This window comes from Oncorhynchus tshawytscha, linkage group LG13 (genome assembly GCF_018296145.1).
Source record: "Oncorhynchus tshawytscha isolate Ot180627B linkage group LG13, Otsh_v2.0, whole genome shotgun sequence".
NCBI lineage: Eukaryota > Metazoa > Chordata > Actinopteri > Salmoniformes > Salmonidae > Oncorhynchus > Oncorhynchus tshawytscha.
The window spans coordinates 68,816,003-68,837,070 of NC_056441.1; the positions used below are offsets into that span (position 1 = coordinate 68,816,003).

At 41.7% G+C, this 21,068-nt stretch overlaps 1 protein-coding gene across 2 annotated transcripts; it reads right to left on the bottom strand.

Moving 5' to 3' along the window:
- Nucleotides 1-57: 57 nt before the first annotated feature.
- Nucleotides 58-19,184, bottom strand: LOC112265593 (gamma-sarcoglycan). 2 transcript variants are annotated; one of them, XM_024443070.2, is made up of 8 exons: nt 18,947-19,184; nt 15,285-15,479; nt 11,667-11,771; nt 10,773-10,860; nt 9,883-9,999; nt 8,722-8,794; nt 8,455-8,578; nt 58-2,627 (listed from the first exon to the last, which is right to left on the bottom strand). In XM_024443070.2, the coding sequence occupies exons 2-8, from the start codon at nt 15,477-15,479 to the stop codon at nt 2,460-2,462; spliced, it is 870 nt and encodes a 289-aa protein (XP_024298838.1). In that variant the 5' UTR covers nt 18,947-19,184; the 3' UTR covers nt 58-2,459. The 2 variants fall into 2 exon arrangements, with proteins under 2 accessions (XP_024298838.1, XP_024298837.1); XM_024443069.2 differs by having other exon boundaries at nt 15,285-15,482.
- Between the last annotated feature and the right edge of the window lie 1,884 nt (nt 19,185-21,068).

Consider the following 21,068-nt stretch of genomic DNA (forward strand, 5'->3'; position numbering starts at 1 on the left):
TTTTTCCCCACCCTGGTATTTATAATGTTAATGGAAAATGTATTTTCAGATACATAATTTCAAACAATGGTATACATTTTATTATGTTAAAGACAGTAGCTTTTTACAAGAATAGCACAAATGTTTTATTCAAACATACAAAACCTGGCACACGTTCCACAATTTATCAAAACATCGTCAACTTCACAATATTAACTTTCATACCGTGCTGTACAAGTACAAGCAAACGCACATAAAACATGGGTTAACAGTGAACAGTAATGCATTAGAATCTATGTCAGAGTCAAAGTGGTGACAATATAACTAACAAGCTAACATTTTTGATCAAATCTAAATGTACAATAAATATTCCCAAAAGTAGTAGAACACAGGCTACAGGGGCCTCATTTATCAAAGGTGTGTGTGCACAAAAAAATACTCTAAACCTTGCGTATGCCACTTTTTCTGCAAAGGTTGGTATTTATCAATTGTGAACATGACAGGAAAGTGTGCATATCTCCACGCAAATCCCAAACCATGTGTGTGCGCAACTCTTCAAAGGTTGATCAACTGTATTGCAACAAATAGGCTTATTGTTTGTTTGGGGAAAATGGGAGGTGTTTGATGCGCAGGAATTATAATGGTAGGGAAATAAAAAACATTCAAATGTAGGCCTAATGATAAAACAGTTGCATTTGCCATTGGTAAGGAGATCGCAGCATGCTGTCTAATATTTATTTGACTTTTATTATATAGGCCTAAATCATAATCATATTGCAGGATGTCTCCTTTTCTGACATAACTGATTTAAATTATTCTCGCTATACAACAAATAGTAGGCTACCATTTATCAATCGCTAATTAAATAGCCAAGCATGCTCGAAAGTGAATAGACCGGTAGCCTTGATAGTATGTGACAGTAGGCTATGGGTAGGCTACAGTATTGCAGTGCAATCGTATTAGGAGTGCGACATAGCCTATTTCATTTCAGAGCCTATACCAAGACAGAAGATAGAAACACAATGATGTATTGATAAACAAAATATAGAACATTTGAGAGAGTGTTGAAAATGCATGCTTGCTGTTCCTGTACACTTCCAGTCATTGCACTCGTTAGCAATGGCTCCAGAAAGTACCTTCGACTTCCTTCAAACTGCAGCAGACACATCCAAATCGTATCCATGAGTGCATCTGACTGGGTAAGTAGAAAAAGTTGCCAAAATGTTGCACTATCCCTTTAATTTCCCATTATTACAAAGTTATTACTTATAATACTGATTAGTTTGACTATACTCGAAACCCCAATATAAAAACATTTCACACAGTAAATGCATAAATGAAAAAAAACAAACAGTGGCAGCTGGTGAACTGTGAGATGAAATTAAGTACTTGGGAAAACAGTAACTTTTAAAATCTCGAGCAACAGGATCAGATGTATCAGATTGCTCAATGTTGCATAATGAATGTGTAACAAACACATTCAACTGTACCTCTATTTTCTACTCTATTTCTTAGACAATAACTAGGTTGTATTTGTACTAACTATATTATACACTTAGTATACAAAACAATAAGAACACTTGCTCTTTTCATGACAAACTGACCAGGTGAATCCAGAGGAAAGCTATTGACCTCTTATTGATGTCAAATCCACTTTAAATCAGTGTAGATGAAGGGGGAATACAGGTTAAAGAAGGATTTTTAAGCTTTGAGACAATTGAGGTAAGGATTGTGTATGTGTGCCATTCAGAGCGTCAATAGGCAAGACAACATAATTAAAAGTGCCTTTGAACGGGGTATGGTAGTAGGTGGCAAGCGCACTGGTTCGTTTCAAGTACTGCAACGCTGCTGGGTTTTTCCACACTCAACAGTTTCCTGTGTGTATCAAAAATATTAGGAAGGTGTTCCTAATGTTTGGTATACTCAGCTTATCTACAGACTAGATCATATAATGCTTTTCTGCTCATATGCACAACATATTAATACACTACGGGCCGGTTTCCCAGCCCCCGATTAAGCCTACACTAAAAATCACTTTCAATGGGAGATTCTCCATTGCAGACAAGGCTTCATCTGGGTCCAGGAAACTGGGCCCACACAAAGTCCTATATTATTGCATATAAAAAAAACATATTGCATAGGATGTAATCTGTTAACCAGCTCCTTATTGCCCAGCCATAATACCATAATTATAAAATAAACAATCTCAACTCAGTGTAAACATAAGATGGTATCAACAACTATACTGCTTATTGTGGTATAAAGTTGTCATGTCACTGTTTCAGTTACATAGTAAAATGGTCTCAAATTTAACCATGCACCATGAAATAATTACTTAGGAGGATATGTCTGCAGTTTAACTGGCAGTTTTGTTAAGTTGTGGTTTTGCCTTTTTGAGGATTCATATGAAAGTGTTTCAGAGTACCCAATATAAAGGCATTTTCATTTACCAGGGTATAATCTGATGCCAAAGACGCTCACTAGCACTCTTGGCTTTCGCTGCACGTGGAGGTGACCCCGGCCTTGGACAGGAACAGCTTTCCGCTGGGACAAACACACACTTCGTAGAGTACCTGAGCGTTTCCAGACACACCTCCTTGTCCCAGGGGGAGATTAGGCAGACGCACTGTCTCGGCATCCAGAATCACCTACACAGACAACACACAACAAAGGGCGTGGTCACATACACGTGAAACACATACAGTGGGGCAAAAAAGTATTTAGTCAGCCACCAATTGTGCAAGTTCTCCCACTTAAAAAGATGAGAGAGGCCTGTAATTTTCATCATAGGTACACTTCAACTATGACAGACAAAATGAGAAAGAAAATCTGGAAAATCACATTGTAGGATTTTTAATGAATTTATTTGCAAATTATGGTAGAAAATAAGTATTTGGTCAATAACAAAAGTTTCTCAATACTTTGTTATATACCCTTTGTTGGCAATGGCAGAGGTCAAACGTTTTCTGTAAGTCTTCACAAGGTTTTCACACACTGTTGCTGGTATTTTGGCACATTCCTCCATGCAGATCTCCTCTAGAGCAGTGATGTTTTGGGGCTGTTGCTGAGCAACACGGACTTTCAACTCCCTCCAAAGACGTTCTATGGGGTGGAGATCTGGAGACTGGCTAGGCCACTCCAGGACCTTGAAATGCTTCTTACAAAGTCACTCCTTCGTTGCCCGGGCGGTGTGTTTGGGATCATTGTTATGCTGAAAGACCCAGCCACGTTTCATCTTCAATGCCCTTCAAATCAAAATCAAATCAAATCAAATTTTATTTGTCACATACACATGGTTAGCAGATGTTAATGCGAGTGTAGCGAAATGCTTGTGCTTCTAGTTCCGACAATGCAGTAATAACGAACAAGTAATCTAACTAACAATTCCAAAAAAAACTACTGTCTTATACACAGTGTAAGGGGATAAAGAATATGTACATAAGGATATATGAATGAGTGATGGTACAGAGCAGCATAGGCAAGATACAGTAGATGATATTGAGTACAGTATATACATATGAGATGAGTATGTAAACCAAGTGGCATAGTTAAAGTGGCTAGTGATACATGTATTACATAAGGATGCAGTCGATGATATAGAGTACAGTATCAACGTATGCATATGAGATGAATAATGTAGGGTAAGTAACATTATATAAGGTAGCATTGTTTAAAGTGGCTAGTGATATATTTACATCATTTCCCATCAATTCCCATGATTAAAGTGGCTGGAGTAGAGTCAGTGTCATTGACAGTGTGTTGGCAGTAGCCACTCAATGTTAGTGGTGGCTGTTTAACAGTCTGATGGCCTTGAGATAGAAGCTGTTTTTCAGTCTCTCGGCCCCAGATTTGATGCACCTGTACTGACCTCGCCTTCTGGATGACAGCGGGGTGAACAGGCAGTGGCTCGGGTGGTTGATGTCCTTGATGATCTTTATGGCCTTCCTGTAGCATCGGGTGGTGTAGGTGTCCTGGAGGGCAGGTAGTTTGCCCCCGGTGATGCGTTGTGCAGACCTCACTACCCTCTGGAGAGCCTTACGGTTGAGGGCGGTGCAGTTGCCATACCAGGCGGTGATACAGCCCGCCAGGATGCTCTCGATTGTGCATCTGTAGAAGTTTGTGAGTGCTTTTGGTGACAAGCCGAATTTCTTCAGCCTCCTGAGGTTGAAGAGGCGCTGCTGCGCCTTCCTCACGATGCTGTCTGTGTGAGTGGACCAGTTCAGTTTGTCTGTGATGTGTATGCCGAGGAACTTAAAACTTGCTACCCTCTCCACTACTGTTCCATCGATGTGGATGGGGGTGTTCCCTCTGCTGTTTCTTGAAGTCCACAATCATCTCCTTAGTTTTGTTGACGTTGAGTGTGAGGTTATTTTCCTGACACCACACTCCGAGGGCCCTCACCTCCTCCCTGTAGGCCGTCTCGTCGTTGTTGGTAATCAAGCCTACCACTGTTGTGTCGTCCGCAAACTTGATGATTGAGTTGGAGGCGTGCATGGCCACGCAGTCGTGGGTGAACAGGGAGTACAGGAGAGGGCTCAGAACGCACCCTTGTGGGGCCCCAGTGTTGAGGATCAGCGGGGAGGAGATGTTGTTGCCTACCCTCACCACCTGGGGGCGGCCCGTCAGGAAGTCCAGTACCCAGTTGCACAGGGCGGGGTCGAGACCCAGGGTCTCGAGCTTGATGACGAGCTTGGAGGGTACTATGGTGTTGAATGCCGAGCTGTAGTCGATGAACAGCATTCTCACATAGGTATTCCTCTTGTCCAGATGGGTTAGGGCAGTGTGCAGTGTGGTTGAGATTGCATCGTCTGTGGACCTATTTGGGCGGTAAGCAAATTGGAGTGGGTCAAGGGTGTCAGGTAGGGTGGAGGTGATATGGTCCTTGACTAGTCTCTCAAAGCACTTCATGATGACGGATGTGAGTGCTACGGGCGGTAGTCGTTTAGCTCAGTTACCTTAGCTTTCTTGGGAACAGGAACAATGGTGGCCCTCTTGAAGCATGTGGGAACAGCAGACTGGTATAGGGATTGATTGAATATGTCCGTAAACACACCGGCCAGCTGGTCTGCGCATGCTCTGAGGGCGCGGCTGGGGATGCCGTCTGGGCCTGCAGCCTTGCGAGGGTTAACACGTTTAAATGTCTTACTCACTTCGGCTGCAGTGAAGGAGAGACCGCATGTTTTCGTTGCAGGCCGTGTCAGTGGCACTGTATTGTCCTCAAAGCGGGCAAAAAGTTATTTAGTCTGCCTGGGAGCAAGACTTCCTGGTCCGTGACTGGGCTGGGTTTCTTCCTGTAGTCCGTGATTGACTGTAGACCCTGCCACATGCCTCTTGTGTCTGAGCCGTTGAATTGAGATTCTATTTTGTCTCTGTACTGGCGCTTAGCTTGTTTGATAGCCTTGCGGAGGGAATAGCTGCACTGTTTGTATTCAGTCATGTTACCAGACACCTTGCCCTGATTAAAAGCAGTGGTTCGCGCCTTCAGTTTCACACGAATGCTGCCATCAATCCACGGTTTCTGGTTAGGGAATGTTTTAATCGTTGCTATGGGAACGACATCTTCAACGCACGTTCTAATGAACTCGCACACCGTATCAGCGTATTCGTCAATGTTGTTGTCTGACGCAATACGAAACATCTCCCAGTCCACGTGATGGAAGCAGTCTTGGAGTGTGGAGTCAGCTTGGTCGGACCAGCGTTGGACAGACCTCAGCGTGGGAGCTTCTTGTTTTAGTTTCTGTCTGTAGGCAGGGATCAACAAAATGGAGTCGTGGTCAGCTTTTCCGAAAGGGGGCGGGGCAGGGCCTTATATGCGTCGCGGAAGTTAGAGTAACAATGATCCAGGGTCTTTCCACCCCTGGTTGCGCAATCGATATGCTGATAAAATTTAGGGAGTCTTGTTTTCAGATTAGCCTTGTTAAAATCCCCAGCTACAATGAATGCAGCCTCCGGATAAATCGTTTCCAGTTTGCAGAGAGTTAAATAAAGTTCGTTCAGAGCCATCGATGTGTCTGCTTGGGGGATATATACGGCTGTGATTATAATCGAAGAGAATTCTCTTGGTAGATAATGCGGTCTACATTTGATTGTGAGGAATTCTAAATCAGGTGAACAGAAGGATTTGAGTTCCTGTATGTTTCTTTCATCACACCATGTCACGTTGGCCATAAGGCATACGCCCCGCCCGTCTTCTTACCAGAAAGATGTTTGTTTCTGTCTGCGCGATGCGTGGAGAAACCCGCTGGCTGCACCGCTTCGGATTGCGTCTCTCCAGTTAGCCATGTTTCCGTGAAGCAGAGAACGTTACAGTCTCTGATGTCCCTCTGGAATGCTACCCTTGCTCGGATTTCATCAACCTTGTTGTCAAGAGACTGGACATTGGCAAGAAGAATGCTAGGGAGTGGTGCACGATGTGCCCGTCTCCGGAGTCTGACCAGAAGACCGCTTCGTTTCCCTCTTTTTCTGAGTCGTTTTTTTGGGTCGCTGCATGTGATCCACACACTGGTTGTAAGGCAGAACACAGGATCCGCATCGCGAAAAACATATTCTTGGTCGTACTGATGGTGAGTTGACGCTGATCTTATATTCAGTAGTTCTTCTCGGCTGTATGTAATGAAACCTAAGATGACCTGGGGTACTAATGTAAGAAATAACACGTAAAAAAACTGCATAGTTTCCTAGGAACGCGAAGCGAGGCGGCCATCTCTGTCGGCGCCGGAAGTTCCATCAGCCCTTGCTGATGGAAGGAGGTTTTCACTCAAAATCTCACGATACATGGCCCCATTCATTCTTTCCTTTACACGGATCAGTCGTCCTGGTCCCTTTGCAGAAAAACAGCCCCAAAGCATGATGTTTCCACCCCCATGCTTCACCCCCCTGCTCTCTGCAGGTCATTCACTAGGTCCCCCCGTGTGGTTCTGGGATTTTTGCTCACCGTTCTCATGATAATTTTGACCCCGCGGGGTGAGATCTTGCGTGGAGCCCCAGATCGAGGGAGATTATCAGTGGTCTTGTATGTCTTCCATTTCCTAATAATTGCTCCCACCGTTGATTTCTTCAAACCAAGCTGCTTACCTATTGCAGATTCAGTCTTCCCAGCCTGGTGCAGGTCTACAATTTTGTTTCTGGTGTCCTTTGACAGCTCTTTGGTCTTGGCCATAGTGGAGTTTGGAGTGTGACTGTTTGAGGTTGTGGACAGGTGTCTTTTATACTGGTAACAAGTTCAAACAGGTGCCATTAATACAGGTAACGAGTGGAGGACAGAGGAGCCTCTTAAAGAAGAAGTTACAGGTCTGTGAGAGACAGAAATCTTGCTTGTTTGTAGGTGACCAAATACTTATTTTCCACCATAATTTGCAAATAAATTCATTAAAAATCCTACAATGTGATTTTTCTGGATTTTTTTTTCTCATTTTGTCTGTTATAGTTGAAGAGTACCTATGATGAAAATGACAGGCCTCATCTTTTTAAGTGGGAGAACTTGCACAATTGGTGGCTGACTAAATACTTTTTTGCCCCACTATATACACGCCACTGCTGAAAAACACACATATACAGTACCAGTCAAAAGTTTGGACACACCTACTCATTTAAGGGTTTTTCATTATTTGTACTATTTTCTATATTGTAGAATAATAGTGAAGACATAAACAATGAAATAACACATATGGAATAATGTAGAAACCCCCAAAAAGTGTTAAACATATCAAAATATATTTTATATTTGAGATTCTTCAAATAGCCACCCTTTGCCTTTATGACAGCTTTGCACACTCTTGGCATTCTCTCAACCAGCTTCATGAGGTAGTCACCTGGAATGCATTTCAATTAACAGGTGTGCTTTGTTAAAAGTACATTTGTGGAATTTCTTTCCTTCTTAATGCGTTTGAGCCAATCAGTTGTGTTGTAACAAGGTACGGGTGGTATACAGGAGATAGCCCTATTGAACATCTCTGGGGAGACCTGAAAATAGCTGTGCAGCGACGCTCCCCATCCAATCTGACAGAGCTTGAGAAGATCTGCAGAGAAGAATTGGAGAAACTCCCCAAATACAATTGTGCCAAACATGTAGCGTCATACCCAGGAACACTCAAGGCTGTAATTGCTGTCTAATGTGCTTCAACAAAGTACTGAGCAAAGGGTCTGAATGCTTATGTAAATGTAATATTTCCGGGGGGTAATTCTTAAAAACTGTTTTTGTTTTGTCATTATGGGGTATTGTGTGTAGATTGATGAGGGAAAAACTATTTGATCAATTTTAGAGAAATGCTGTAATGTAACAAAATGTGGAAAAGGTCGAGGGTCTTAATACTTTATGAATGCACTGTACATTTACATGCCACTAGGGGGACAGCATCGCGGCTATTTATAGATTTTCAAGGCCAGTAAGTAAATGTACATGTCTCTGTCACATGTAGTGTAAAATATAAGTACAGTACTGCCAGTCAATAGCAAGTAAATCACACATTGCCTCACCAGTCCTTCACTGGAGTGCAATAGAAAATCCATGTTAGATGCAGCCTCGATGTTCCCGGCCAGTGCTTTGACAAAGACTCCCTTTGGTGCATCCATGCTGAGAGAGCGGGTTGGAGACTCCAGCCTGGAACACACAGGAGAACATCAGTTTTGATCAATTCCACATATGACTGTGATAAAACAATCAATAAACTGCTTGGAATTAAGAGTTCATATTTCATATTGGCCTATTCCAAGATGTCAACGGTTATGGGATCCAGCATCTACCTCAAGTCTTTGAAGGGCTCAGCTTTGAGCAGGGGCGTCTCTACAGAGTGTTCAAACAGGGCACCTTCTAGACCTAAATAAAAGCAAACACACAAGGTGCTCCTTATTGAGTTGATAGTCAATTACAATGAAACATCATTGGTGTTACCATAGAGATACAGGTTACATATAGTATTCTATTTCATTCTGCTATGTACTGTGAGTGGGTCTACAGGTCCTGGCAGTCAATTCTTCCCCTGGGTGCTTGTCAACTGGTGTTAGTGAGAGGATGACATGTGGACTGGCTCAGAGTCACCTCCAACCACCAGACTTGAAGGAGAGAGAGAATGTTTGCAGTGCTTTAATCACTGTGGTTGACAGCTCCCTTGGCTAGCTAATTACATCTTTATTTTCCACAAGCCTTTGCCAATCGTATGTTACCATAGCATGCAAAGCTGCTCACCTGACATCACACTATAGAGTCTCTCTAGGTCTGATAGGGATATTGTAACAGTATACACATATTTAGCTTTGTTCTGTTTGTGCATGGTTTTCTGGCCAAGGTTGTGTTAACTTTTGCTCAGTGTCTTGCTAAAGTGAAATGACCGTCACCGTTCAGCGGTACGTCAGGCTCCAGATGTCCGAGACATAATGAAGCTATCAAAGGACACTCTCTTCAGCTAATTACCCCACACAGCACGAGGGCACTGACCTCCCATCAATACTAAAACTGGACACAACAAAGAGATTTAGGCAAAATAGACAACTTGAGCATACAGTCTATAATCAATTGGGTGGACTCTGATATGTTTAACTTCAGTTCTTAGTTACTGTTGCTTCAATTGACGTTATATTATAAATATACTTTAATTATAAACCAACAAATTAAAAAGCAGTGTTTCTGTCACCTTTCCTTTCATTTTAAGATGAATGAGCTTGAATTTCAATACCTTTTCAAGGACAACTTTGCAGAAAAAGTAAAACTGCTCCAGTCCAGTAACTACCATGTCAAATGAAAATGTATTACTTTGATATGTAAGAAAACACTCAGTGATTCAGTACATTGCTCTCATAAATTACAATAAAATGAATGAAAACCCTGTTTGTAGTTCATATCTGTAATGCTGTATACCCATGTATGGGCTTAGTGGTGTGACACTGACACTGTAGACATGATTGTACCTGTGACACGGAGCTTGTCTGTCCCAACAACCACCTCTTTGTCATCTGCAGAAAACAGCGTCTTGGTGTTGGAGCTGATGATAAAATTCTGTGCATTTCCCTGGGCCACATCTGGACCTAAAATGACACCAGGGAGAATTATTAGAGACCAGAAGCAGTTAAAGCTGTGGGACTGGGAGACATAGGCTTAGCATAATTGAGATATCATATGCTGTATCATTAAAACATGTACATTTTGCACGCAGCTTTGTCACCTCTCTCTCAGAAGAAATAAAGCCAGGGTGCCGATAGGCCTACTGTCTCTGGGCAGAAATAGGCCAGTGAGATATTTAATACACTTCAATACCATTTTCTATAGAAGAACAGAACAAGATGTTCTTTCCAAACAACTTACAGTATGTCTGAGGGGGAATAGACCAAATAACTGGTCTTTAAAACCCGTAAACTTCCTTCACAGAGGGTCACATAGATAGGTCAATGCCTTTGATGGCATAATGACCAAGAATACCTAACAGTCTCGTGAAACACTGTAATTAGTTTAGTCATTTGTTACCCCTCTAATTATGGCACACTCCTCTACGAACCCCTGGCCAGCCATAAAATGTGCGCAAATAATAGTCTCTGTAGAACTGAGGCCCCTGGTGTAACAGATAGGCCATTCTGGTACTGATGACAGAAAGCTGGGCATGGGGTATTAATGGCAATCTGATGGAATATGAAAGGGGAGATGCGTTTCGTCATTGCTAATGTTGTATTACATACAGTACAGCTGCAGGACAAGTCAATGAATGAAATTGCCGAAGTGTCCATATATCAGTTGAATAGTGCAATTTATAAACATTGCTAGCCTGCTGTATGTGTCTAGGTGTGTGTGTTTTCTGTCCACTTACCTACAGAGAGACTTCCTGTGACATCATTATTTTCATTGCGGGCATTGAGGGTGACGTTTTCAGACGAGTTCACCAAGAGAGAGGAGTCCTGGAAAAAAATAACTCTTTGGTCATCAATAAGCATCCTGTGCATGTCAGATATCACTGGACAGGACTTTAATTGAACATGGGGCACAACACAAAATTATGCATTGCCAATGAATGCTACAAAATGCATCGTTATGCTCACAGGTTCAAGTATCTGGTCTTTATTCATACCTTTCAGAAAGCACTACTGAGTTACAATAGGCTAAAGAGATGTAGCCTATTTGGGCAAGTCTTGAAAAGCAGGTTGTGTATAATGAACACTGAATCTAATTCAAAACTGTCGACTTCAGTGATGAAAGTGTCAGTCCATAAATGGTGAATACATTGCCTTTTTAATGAAGCTCAAAGATAGAGTGGAGGAAAACACAGCACAATGAGAAAAAACCATAAACATGTAGACAACTGCTGCAAAGTGTTACCATCTGCTGCTCGATTGCACACCATTGACTGTTTTCCACCACAAATATCCAGGAGGTAAATAAGGAACTTGCTACACTGTACATCCACAGGGACTGCCAAAGCTTATTGAGTAAGACACATTTCCCAACTGCGCAAGAGAACGATGTCAAAATACAGATCATCTGACTATACCTCAGGACAGTTGTTTGATGTAATTGCCCAGCAGTTTTAACAGGAAGCGCTCCTAGATTCAACAAACAATCAACTTTGATTTCTATGGTTTCCTGACAATGAGTCAGAGCTTGGGAAAACAGACCACTTTAATCAACACAACCCTATTGGACTGGGTATGAGTGTTTGAGGAGAAGGAGGAGGAAGGAAGAGGAGTGTAGGAGCCTGTTTGCTTACCTCTCTGGAGTGGATCTCTTGGGCGTAGAGAGGAAAGAGGAACTCTGACTCGCCGTCCTCAAGCCTCACTCCGTCCGATGTTACTTTTAGGTGTCCCATCCCTTCCTGCAATGACAAGCAGAAAGAATTAACTCAGCAAGGCAGTGCACAGGGTCCTACAAGAAATTCTCTCTGTAACCATGACCATACTGTGTCCCCAAGGATTTCTGTGACACCATGTGTTGCTTCTAACTCTGGATGGTGAGTGGATCTATTTTAGGTGATGGTCTCTGCTGGGTATAGTGTTGGGAGTTAAACACACTGCAGTGAATATATGATTCATAGCACCTCAGGCAATAGTGACTTTGATAATGATCCAGTGTGAAAGAAAAGCAGAATCTCTGATTTCAATTTCACATAATAACTACTTCTCTCAGGCTATATTCCAAAAGGACAGAGGAATCATGAAATGTGTATAAAACTAAGCTTACTGTGCTAGAGGGCGAATGTTGGTTTTTAGTCATCCCACCAGGCAGCCATTGGATGCCAAGGATAAGAGACATGTGGCTATACCCCCCAGGACTGAGGGTAAACTCAACCTAAAGCAGCAGAGATCTATGTGTTTGCTCTGCCAATGCAGTCACTACATTCCCAGGGTGTGTTGTGATGTTTCAGTTACTCCTAAGCCCAATTTATACCTGGGGCTAACATGTGTCCTTTGTCCTGATCTTGTCTAAATTCTAATTGTGTCTACACATGGTATTAAAATGTGTCTGCTATCTGTCCACTGTGTCTGCATTGTGACCTGATTTCCGGGTCTCTTCCTTTATATAAATGATTTCACAGCTAAATAGTATGTATTTATTGTAAGACACATATTGATGTAATCAGTTAATGGTTCCACCTGTCAAGGATTTTAGAGAGCCGAATAATGATGATTTAAATGGTTTCTCTGTCCAGATCTGTCTACACTTGTAAGATATCCAGACACAATGCGTTTTCTGACTACTTCCAGAGGGTGGAAGGATGATCTGATCACAATCAGATCACAATGTGTCTTTTGATTGTCTACACCTGTCTAAAACTGTGGGTACAATAAGAATGTGGACAAAATCAGGACAAAGGACGTAAGTTAGAAGCAGGTATAAGCGGGTCTTCTATCACTTTTAAACATTGCTTAAATTGTAAATCAATGCAAAATTAATCAAAACCGTTTTGGCCTAATACATTATCACATCATATTGGCTATATGCTTGGCCTGACAATATTGTTAATCTCAGACCATATTATATTTCCAAACTCGAGCTTTGATAACAAAATAGATTAGTTGTTGTATCACTTGTGAGGCACAGCTGAGCATAAATTGAAATAAGTTGCTTTTTATTTTACTGAACTGATAGTACCTGCACTGGATGGTCAGTCTCAGCGGAGGGAAGGAGAGAGCAACAGAGGATCCGCCTCTCACGGTCCCTGCTCTCTTCTTTCCTCCAGTTGAGTGACCAGAGAGAGGGTACACCTCTTCCCATTGATGGCGAAACTCGAGTCTCCGCATTATTTCTGCCTCTTGGACAAATTCATGTTGTTCCTATGACCAGAGAATGTGAAATATTCCTCGATTTTAATATAGACAGGAGGAGCTGCTAGTAATACAAAACGTTGGCCTGTCGATACACTTGGCTACTAAGAGCCAATTTATGTTTGATCAGAAATGAGGTCGTGACGCAATTGCAGAGCCTCCCGAGGAATGCAAAGGCCACGACGGAATCTTCGTGCGCCTCCGACATTTTTTTAACAATGCAGAGGGCTCAGTCAAATATACTTATAGCTAAATCAAGATAGACCACAGCCTGTCGTTTCAAACGGGAACAAATGAGTCATAGTGGGCAGAACAAGCAAGGAGGGGCAAGAGCCAAGCACGGGCTAGAGAGATACTATTGGCGAGTTTTAGCATGCATTCGCATATTTCCGTTAGGGAACGCCTACTCTGAAGTGCGCGTGTGCAATAACTCAATTTGCGCTTGCACTCCTAAACGCAATTTTTTTAAACGTTGGCGAAGGGGAAATTCTTCAAAACGTAGTTCACTCTGTTCGTAACAAAGTGTAGTTTCGGGAACAGAAAACTGTATTGAGATCAAATGTTTAATCGAAGAGAAAATGTGTAGAATGTCGGCCAAAATCCATCTCGTTCCATCTTCTCCCACTTACCACCCCTGTATAGCCGTCGCAAGATCCACTTATTGATTGATGCTTATTTATAAAAAAAACCCTCTTAAGCCTCAAACCCCCTATCTAAGATACATACTGCAGCCCTCATCCTCCACATTCAACACTCTGCCAGTCACATTCTGTTAACAGTCATCGTCTTTTAAATTCGCTGCAGCTAGCGACTGGAACTAGCTGCAAAAAAACGCTCAAACTGGACCGTTTAATCTCCAACTCTTCATTCAAAGACTCAATCGTGGACACTCTTACTGGCAGTTGTGGCTGCTTCACGTGGTGCTGTTTTCTCTACCTTCTTGCCCTTTGTGCTGTTGTCTGTGCCCAATAATATTTGTAACATGTTTTGAGCTGCTACCTTGTTATTGTCATGCGTTGCTACCATGCTGTGTTTTCATGTGTTTCTGCCATGCTGTTGTCTTAGGTCTCTCTTTATGTAGTGTTGTCTCTCTTGTCGTGATTGTGTGTTTTGTCCTATTTTATATTTATGTTTTAATCCCTGCCCTGTCCCCGCAGGAGGCCGTCATTGTAAATAAGATTGTGTTCTTAACTGACTTGCCTAGTTAAATAATAATATCAAACTCTTGTGGGTCGTGGAATCTATAGGCACGGTGATTCGAGCTATCTGATTGGCTATCCTTGTCAGCCTGGTAGGCGGAGTTTGTCACTACAGACAAATGAAAAGGTTAAAATGGGAACACGCTGTGTATCCAGCGCGCAGAGCTTCTAAATCAAATTCACCTTCCGCCAAAAAGCGCAGTCGAATAAAAATAACAAAGGAGCGCAAAATCCTTTTATCGTTGGCTTTTCTACAGAAATGTTAGGTGATCTGACTAGGAATGCCTAGAAGATCGGCCAGTCGATCGCGATGGACCGGTTGGTGACCACGGTTCTAGAGCATCTTCATAAATCTACATTTGTATTTGGAGGGATGTTTCTTTGTCTCATTAACAAACATTTCTAATTTTTCATTAATTCAGGAAAAATATTATATGGCGTTTTGTCCATACAACCACTCCAAAATATAGCTTCCTGCCATCCAGGACCTCAATACCAGGTGGTGTCAGAGGAAGGCCCTAAAAATGGTCAAAGACTCCACCCTAGTCAAAGACTGTTCTCACAGCAAGTGATACCTGAGCGCCAAGTCTAGGTCCAAGAAGCTTCTAAACAGCTTCTACCCCCAAGTCATAAGACCCCTGAACAGCTAATCAAATGGCAACCTAGATTATTTGCACTGCCCCCAAAGTTTTATTTTCTTAAATGCATTGTTGGTTAAGGGCTTGTAAGTAAGTATTTCACTGTAAGGTAGAATTTGATTTGATTTTAAATCTGTCTGTAGTCTACAGTAAAGGTCAGGTAACGTGTTATTAATGAACTAGAGCTAAGCAGTTTTTGGAGAGCCATGTCAGTGACCCAACATACCGTGTTAAACCACATGACCCGGAGGATCCATATGGTAAGGGCAAAGTTCACAGTGAGGATGATAATGAGCAGCAGGACAAACAGGTAGAGGCAGCGCTTCCTCCAACCGTAGATCCCGATCTTATAGATTGAGTCAGGGACCGGGGCAGGGACACTGCTGTCCTGGGTGGTGTTGACATACTGCTCCCTCACCATCTGCTGGGGAAAACACATGGACAAGAAAAGAGGCTGTTTAGATCAATGGACATGTATAGTCTGACTGACTATACATTACCCTGAAGTGGCAGTTATTTAAAATCATCATCATCATCATGCATCACCAGTGGACTTGCTTAGTTAAATAAAAGGTTGAATAAATCATAATCTATTGGAATTTGCTTCATATTATTAGCAACCATGTACAGTACAATGCCTGTTCTTATGACTCTAAACACCTCCGTCACTAATAATCAGCTGGATATCTGGCCAGAACACATGGAAAACGTGAATATATTTCTGACATCTCAAAGATGGCTAACAGCAAGAGAGAACTCCTCATTACATTGGCTTTAGTTTTAAATCCAGCCCCTATACTGTAGAACTGAACAGAGCGTGATTCTTGTGTTCTATTGGAATGCACACTCATATAAATCAACAGTACTAGAGATATAAATGGCAAAGGCTTTGCTGCTTCTTCATATTTGTCATATAAGAGCAAAATTATCTCAATTATTGACCAGTTACAGCTTCTTCTTTTTTCAAGCATTATACTCTTCTGTAAAGGGTGGATTGATGATGACACAGAGACATAAAAACCCCAGTAATATTTCTAAAGGATGCGCTGAGAATATAGTCTGAGGGCTGAGCACAAAGCCATAGCTTTTTTGCCCTACAATAATGGAGCCAGGGCTGGTGTCACATTTAATTGATTAATCAACATTGATACTTTCATTCAAGTCAATGCCTGAAGAAAATTAATTGAGTTGTAGGTAGTAGCTAAAAAAATGCCTTTCACAAACAATGACAACGAAACAAGCCCTTTCACCAAATAATCTCCACACTGAATCCTAGAATCATGTTTAACACTGAGTGAATAATGTATATACAGACACCATGATTAAATGTGACTGATAAAGGTGATACAAATGAATTAATTTGTTCAATTACTTTAATCTCCGTCATCACCAGTGGAGGCTGGTGAGGGGAGGACAGCTCATAGTAATGGCTGGAATGGAATTAATGGAATGAAGCATATTTCATTCCATTCCATCTACTCCATTCCAGCCATTACTATGAGCCATCCTCCCCTCACCAGCCTCCACCAATACTGCAAAATATTTCACACAACATAGTTTCTGTATCATCCCAGTTTCCCCCAAAATCTGCTGTTAACTTCATACTGACATTAGCTTGTTGACAAAAACGAAACAAATGGTAAACTGACTGTCTGGTTGATTTGTTTCATGCCAGTGTGGAATGAAGACATAGCAGCTTGGGTGATTTACATATGGACAGATGCTCCGCCTCATTGGAGGAGTAAACATGGTCTCCACCATGTTTAAGGAGCAACTTTTCATTGTGATCTATAATTCTTTCCTGACATGAACAGATGCTAAGCTAGTACAGCAGCTCTGTGTAATTTGGCTGGCTCCCAACCAATAACAATAAGGTTAGACCTACCTGGAGAGGCTGGGGAAGTTAACTGGCAATGTGTGGCACTATTATAGCTCTTTGTTTTTATTATAACTCCTCATTTTTGTTTTTTAAGACAACATTTGTTACTGAATACCACCATGTTGCTCCCTCAGCGGTATATCTTAGTGACTATATCAAAGGTAGATGGATTAATAGTATACATGCTCCTTACTTGGGTCCGTCCCCTAAGAAGAGATGTTTCAGAGAAGATGATAAACGCCTAGTCATTGCGTATACAAACAGCTTGTTTCCTGCTGTTACCATAAAAATGCAAACTTGCAAAGGCAGCAAGTGTGTTGGCATAAAGGATAGAGAGTATCTCTCACCACCAGGTCCCACCTTTCCTCAGGACCTGTCACACTGTATTCACAGACTAGCAGTGATAAATAACCATTATTCACACAAATGATGAAGCAAAAAAAACTAACCCAAGGAAATGTGGAGGTAATCTTTGTTGTGTGGTAGGCTTTTTTTTTATACCAATGCTCATTGGTATTATTAATTGGACTGAGTCATCAGAATAAATCATAATGACAAATTGGATTGCAACAGTTCACAAAATTGGTTTCCTCTTGACCCATCTTATAGTGAATACAAACTGCAACTAACTGAAAACAACCATCCACACGGGGCTTATACCCTTTCTTTATAAAATGGTACCATAGAATATAAATTATAGATGCCCATACAGTGTGTTAGCAGTATGAATTTAAGAAAGTGCATACATGTGCTAAAACAATTACACTGTAATAATACTCTGTGGAGTGCCAAAATTAATAATAAAGGTTGAATAACTGAAATGTAAATTGAGGTGTTAATGAATCTTCTTTCCCTAATTCATTTAAAGAGAAGCATTGGGAGGAGAGCTACTGCTAAAACAACAGCGTGGGAGCAGCCTGGTGGCAGAATTTCTTAAGGTTTTCAGGCTCCAGTTTCAGCGTGCCAGCCCAGCCACAGACCAATCTTACCATAGCAACCCAAATAAACATTCCTTAAACAACCTCACCACTGGACTGCAATGGAAAGAATCCTCCTCAGCTAATGTGCTTTAGGAAACAAAATGCTAGTCATGTCACTTTCACAGAACACAAACCTAGTCGTTGAACGTAACACTTTATGAGGCCTGATCACATGAAACGGGTTTTAAAACAAATTTAAAAAGCCCAATAAGACTTCACTGTCCTCCTAATATGAAGAGTATTGAGTTCACCTTATAGACTTTTCACATTGCTTTTCATCTTGGGGCCCTTGTCCATTAACCTCAAACCAGTGATGCTACGATTACTGCCATGTTCAGTCACCTCACTTTGACCTGCTCAGGTGCCAGCAAAACTTCCAAAGCCCCATAGTGAGTTAGCTGGAGGATATTCACATAAAGACCGCTGAGGGAAAAAAAACAATACTCAGGAGCTCAGATGGTAGCTGTCGGAAAGAAGGCGATCGAAGGCCAAGCCCTTTTAGTTCTCTGCTAAGTGTTTTGTCTCCGTCTAAGCTGCTGTGTCCATGTCTCACATCTGCTGTAATGCTTCCACTTCTAAAAATAGGGCATAGCATTGGGTTCTAAATTTAAAAAGAGCCACAGGACATAACATGAGTAAAACTAATCAACAGAATATGATAGAGTAACAAGGGAAATGAACTTAAATTGGAACAAGTACACTGACAACTTTTTTCTGTCTCCCAATATTCTTGACCATGTATGGTAAAATTATTACAAGCACATAAAACAATAGTTCTGGGACAATAAATCCACTTGCATTGAAATTCAAGAGTTTTTCTTTCTATAAAAATTACACATCTAAAATAAAAAAGTGAAAACAAAGAAGCAAAACAATAAGGACACCAATGTCACCACCAGACAATCACAAGACAGGTCAAAGTTTAAACTGTGAAGACTTGAGTTTAAACACTAGAGTATTCAAAAGCTGCAGATATTCACAGAGCACTGACTAGTACAGTAGCAATGACAATGAGAGCATGTTGCCTACCTTTGTGTGCTGAGACAACGAGCTCCCTCTCCAGTAGCAAACAGAGCTCTTCTGAAGCAGCAGTAAAAGGGGTAGCAGCAGTGGATCCCTTGCCTCGGATGTCTGTCAGGCGTTCAACAGCTGCGTGCCATAAATCTAGCCATGGAACTGCCCCAACTAATCACCATGAGATGGCGCTCCCACTTCCTGCATATCAAATGTGCCTCTCTCTCTACCTTGGGCTTCCCTTATTTTGATTACCCTCTCAAATCATCTCTGCGAGCAGCCAGCGCTCATTGATACAGCAGGGTATCTGTGACTCTGAGAAATATTTTCAAAAGTGTCGAGGTGGGAAATCAGTTGTCTGGAATGTGATGTGCCCTTAGCTTCCATGAATACCAGTGTGTCACTTGCAAAGCATGAGCTTGAGTCTAATTTAAGAAGCTTCAGTTATAGCTTTCACTTGGGAGTTTGGCAGTAGTCTTCTTGACAGCTTCAGTATGACAGGTAGACCTGGTCGACAACTACAGCATGTATTAAATACTTACGCTAAAACATTTTGTTCTATTTACATTATGTTCCACAGGAGATTAGTGGCACCTTAATTGGGGAGGACGGGCTTGTGGTAATGGATGGAGCTAAATAAGTGGAATGGTATAAAATACATCAAACACACGGTTTCTATGTGTTTGATGACATTCCATTGGCTCTATTCCAACCATTATGAGCCATCCTCCCCTCAGCAGCCACTGCATAAATTCGTATTGCTATCTTTTATTTGTTATTGTTGCATTGTCGAGAAGGAAACTGCAAGTAAGCGTTTCTTTGGATGATATATACAATGCGTAGCCCATACATGACTAATACAACTTGTATGAATAGATAGGGGCGTTACTGTAGCAGAAGTTGAAATGGAAGCAGTGGGGAGTTTGTTATGCATTGAGCTTTGTATCATTTCACTGAACCTTGATTCATACTGTCATATATGAAGACATGACAAATTGCTACCAGCAGAGATGGAACAGTAACAAAATACAAACAGCTTAGTCCATATGCTAATCTGTTTCTAGGTCAAATATTTATTTAAATGCATTTCTTGGTCATTTAGCAAAAAGGTTATTTGCCCACCCAGACAGAGAAAATGTTTACCACTACTCAACACAAAGTGCCATCTGATTGGATGGTTTATAGTTTGCAAAATGAACAGAGACAATAAAACTCAATGAAAGATCATTTAGAGCGCAAAAACAAAATTACATGTGAATATTAATGTGACATTTAACCCCTGTTGCATACAGTTAACCATATAAATCAATACGTAAACGGGAGAAAAATTAAGGAAACAAAAATTGTGCTCTCATAGGTGTGATGCCAGAGGACCCGATGGTGGCAGAAGAGGTTGAGCATCTGTCAGTGTCCCGCGGACTTATTTTCCCCCATCGCCGCTCAAGGTACTGCTGTGCAATGACAAGCGGCAGCATCCATCAGTAAGCTACCCTGCGTCTCACCCACCCCCGGCTCAAGCCCCTAAACTGAAGCAGAGAAATTCATTTATTTCATGCCATTTGTCAATAACTCACTCTTTAGTTGCCTGTAGCAGCTCTTTACATACATCCACCGCTGACTCCTAACATGGATGAAAGCAGAAACGCATTGGTCTCTCTTTATCCGGGACCATTGGACCCCCCCCAAAGTTTAAGTTAAAAGGTCCCCTGTAGGGATTATGGTTAAGTTCCAACCCTACCAGAAATGCATCAGAAACAACCCACCTTATTTGGAATACAGGAACCTGGAGGTCCTACTGAATTTAATGGGTGACAAAATTAACAAACACAGCTCAAGTGAAAGCACAAATGTAGGGTTGGGCGAGTTCCATTATAAAGGGAAGCATTGATACTAATTGAACACAACACACTAAGTGAGGTGTAAACATCCTCAGCAGTGGGCCTCCAAGGGGACGCCTCAGCCCGCTCGTCTTCAGTCCCAAAGCACCATTTTGATAGTGTAATACCTCCACAACACTTCACACCACTTAGTTTTATGTTACACGCCACAGCACTGTCCTCTCCCATCGGGATTACATTTTCAAACTTATTTGATGCAAGGGCAAAAAAAAAAAAAAAAAACACCAACAGTCAATGGC

Excerpts from the sequence above, each read along its gene's own strand:
- LOC112265593 (XM_024443070.2), bottom strand. The coding sequence starts at position 15,479 with ATGGTGAGGGAGCAGTATGTCAACACCACCCAGGACAGCAGTGTCCCT. Across the intron at positions 8,795-9,882 it reads AGACAAGCTCCGTGTCACAG|GTCTAGAAGGTGCCCTGTTT; the intron begins GTACAATCATGT and ends GCTTTTATTTAG. Across the intron at positions 2,628-8,454 it reads TGCACTCCAGTGAAGGACTG|GTGATTCTGGATGCCGAGAC; the intron begins GTGAGGCAATGT and ends TTGTCTGTGTAG.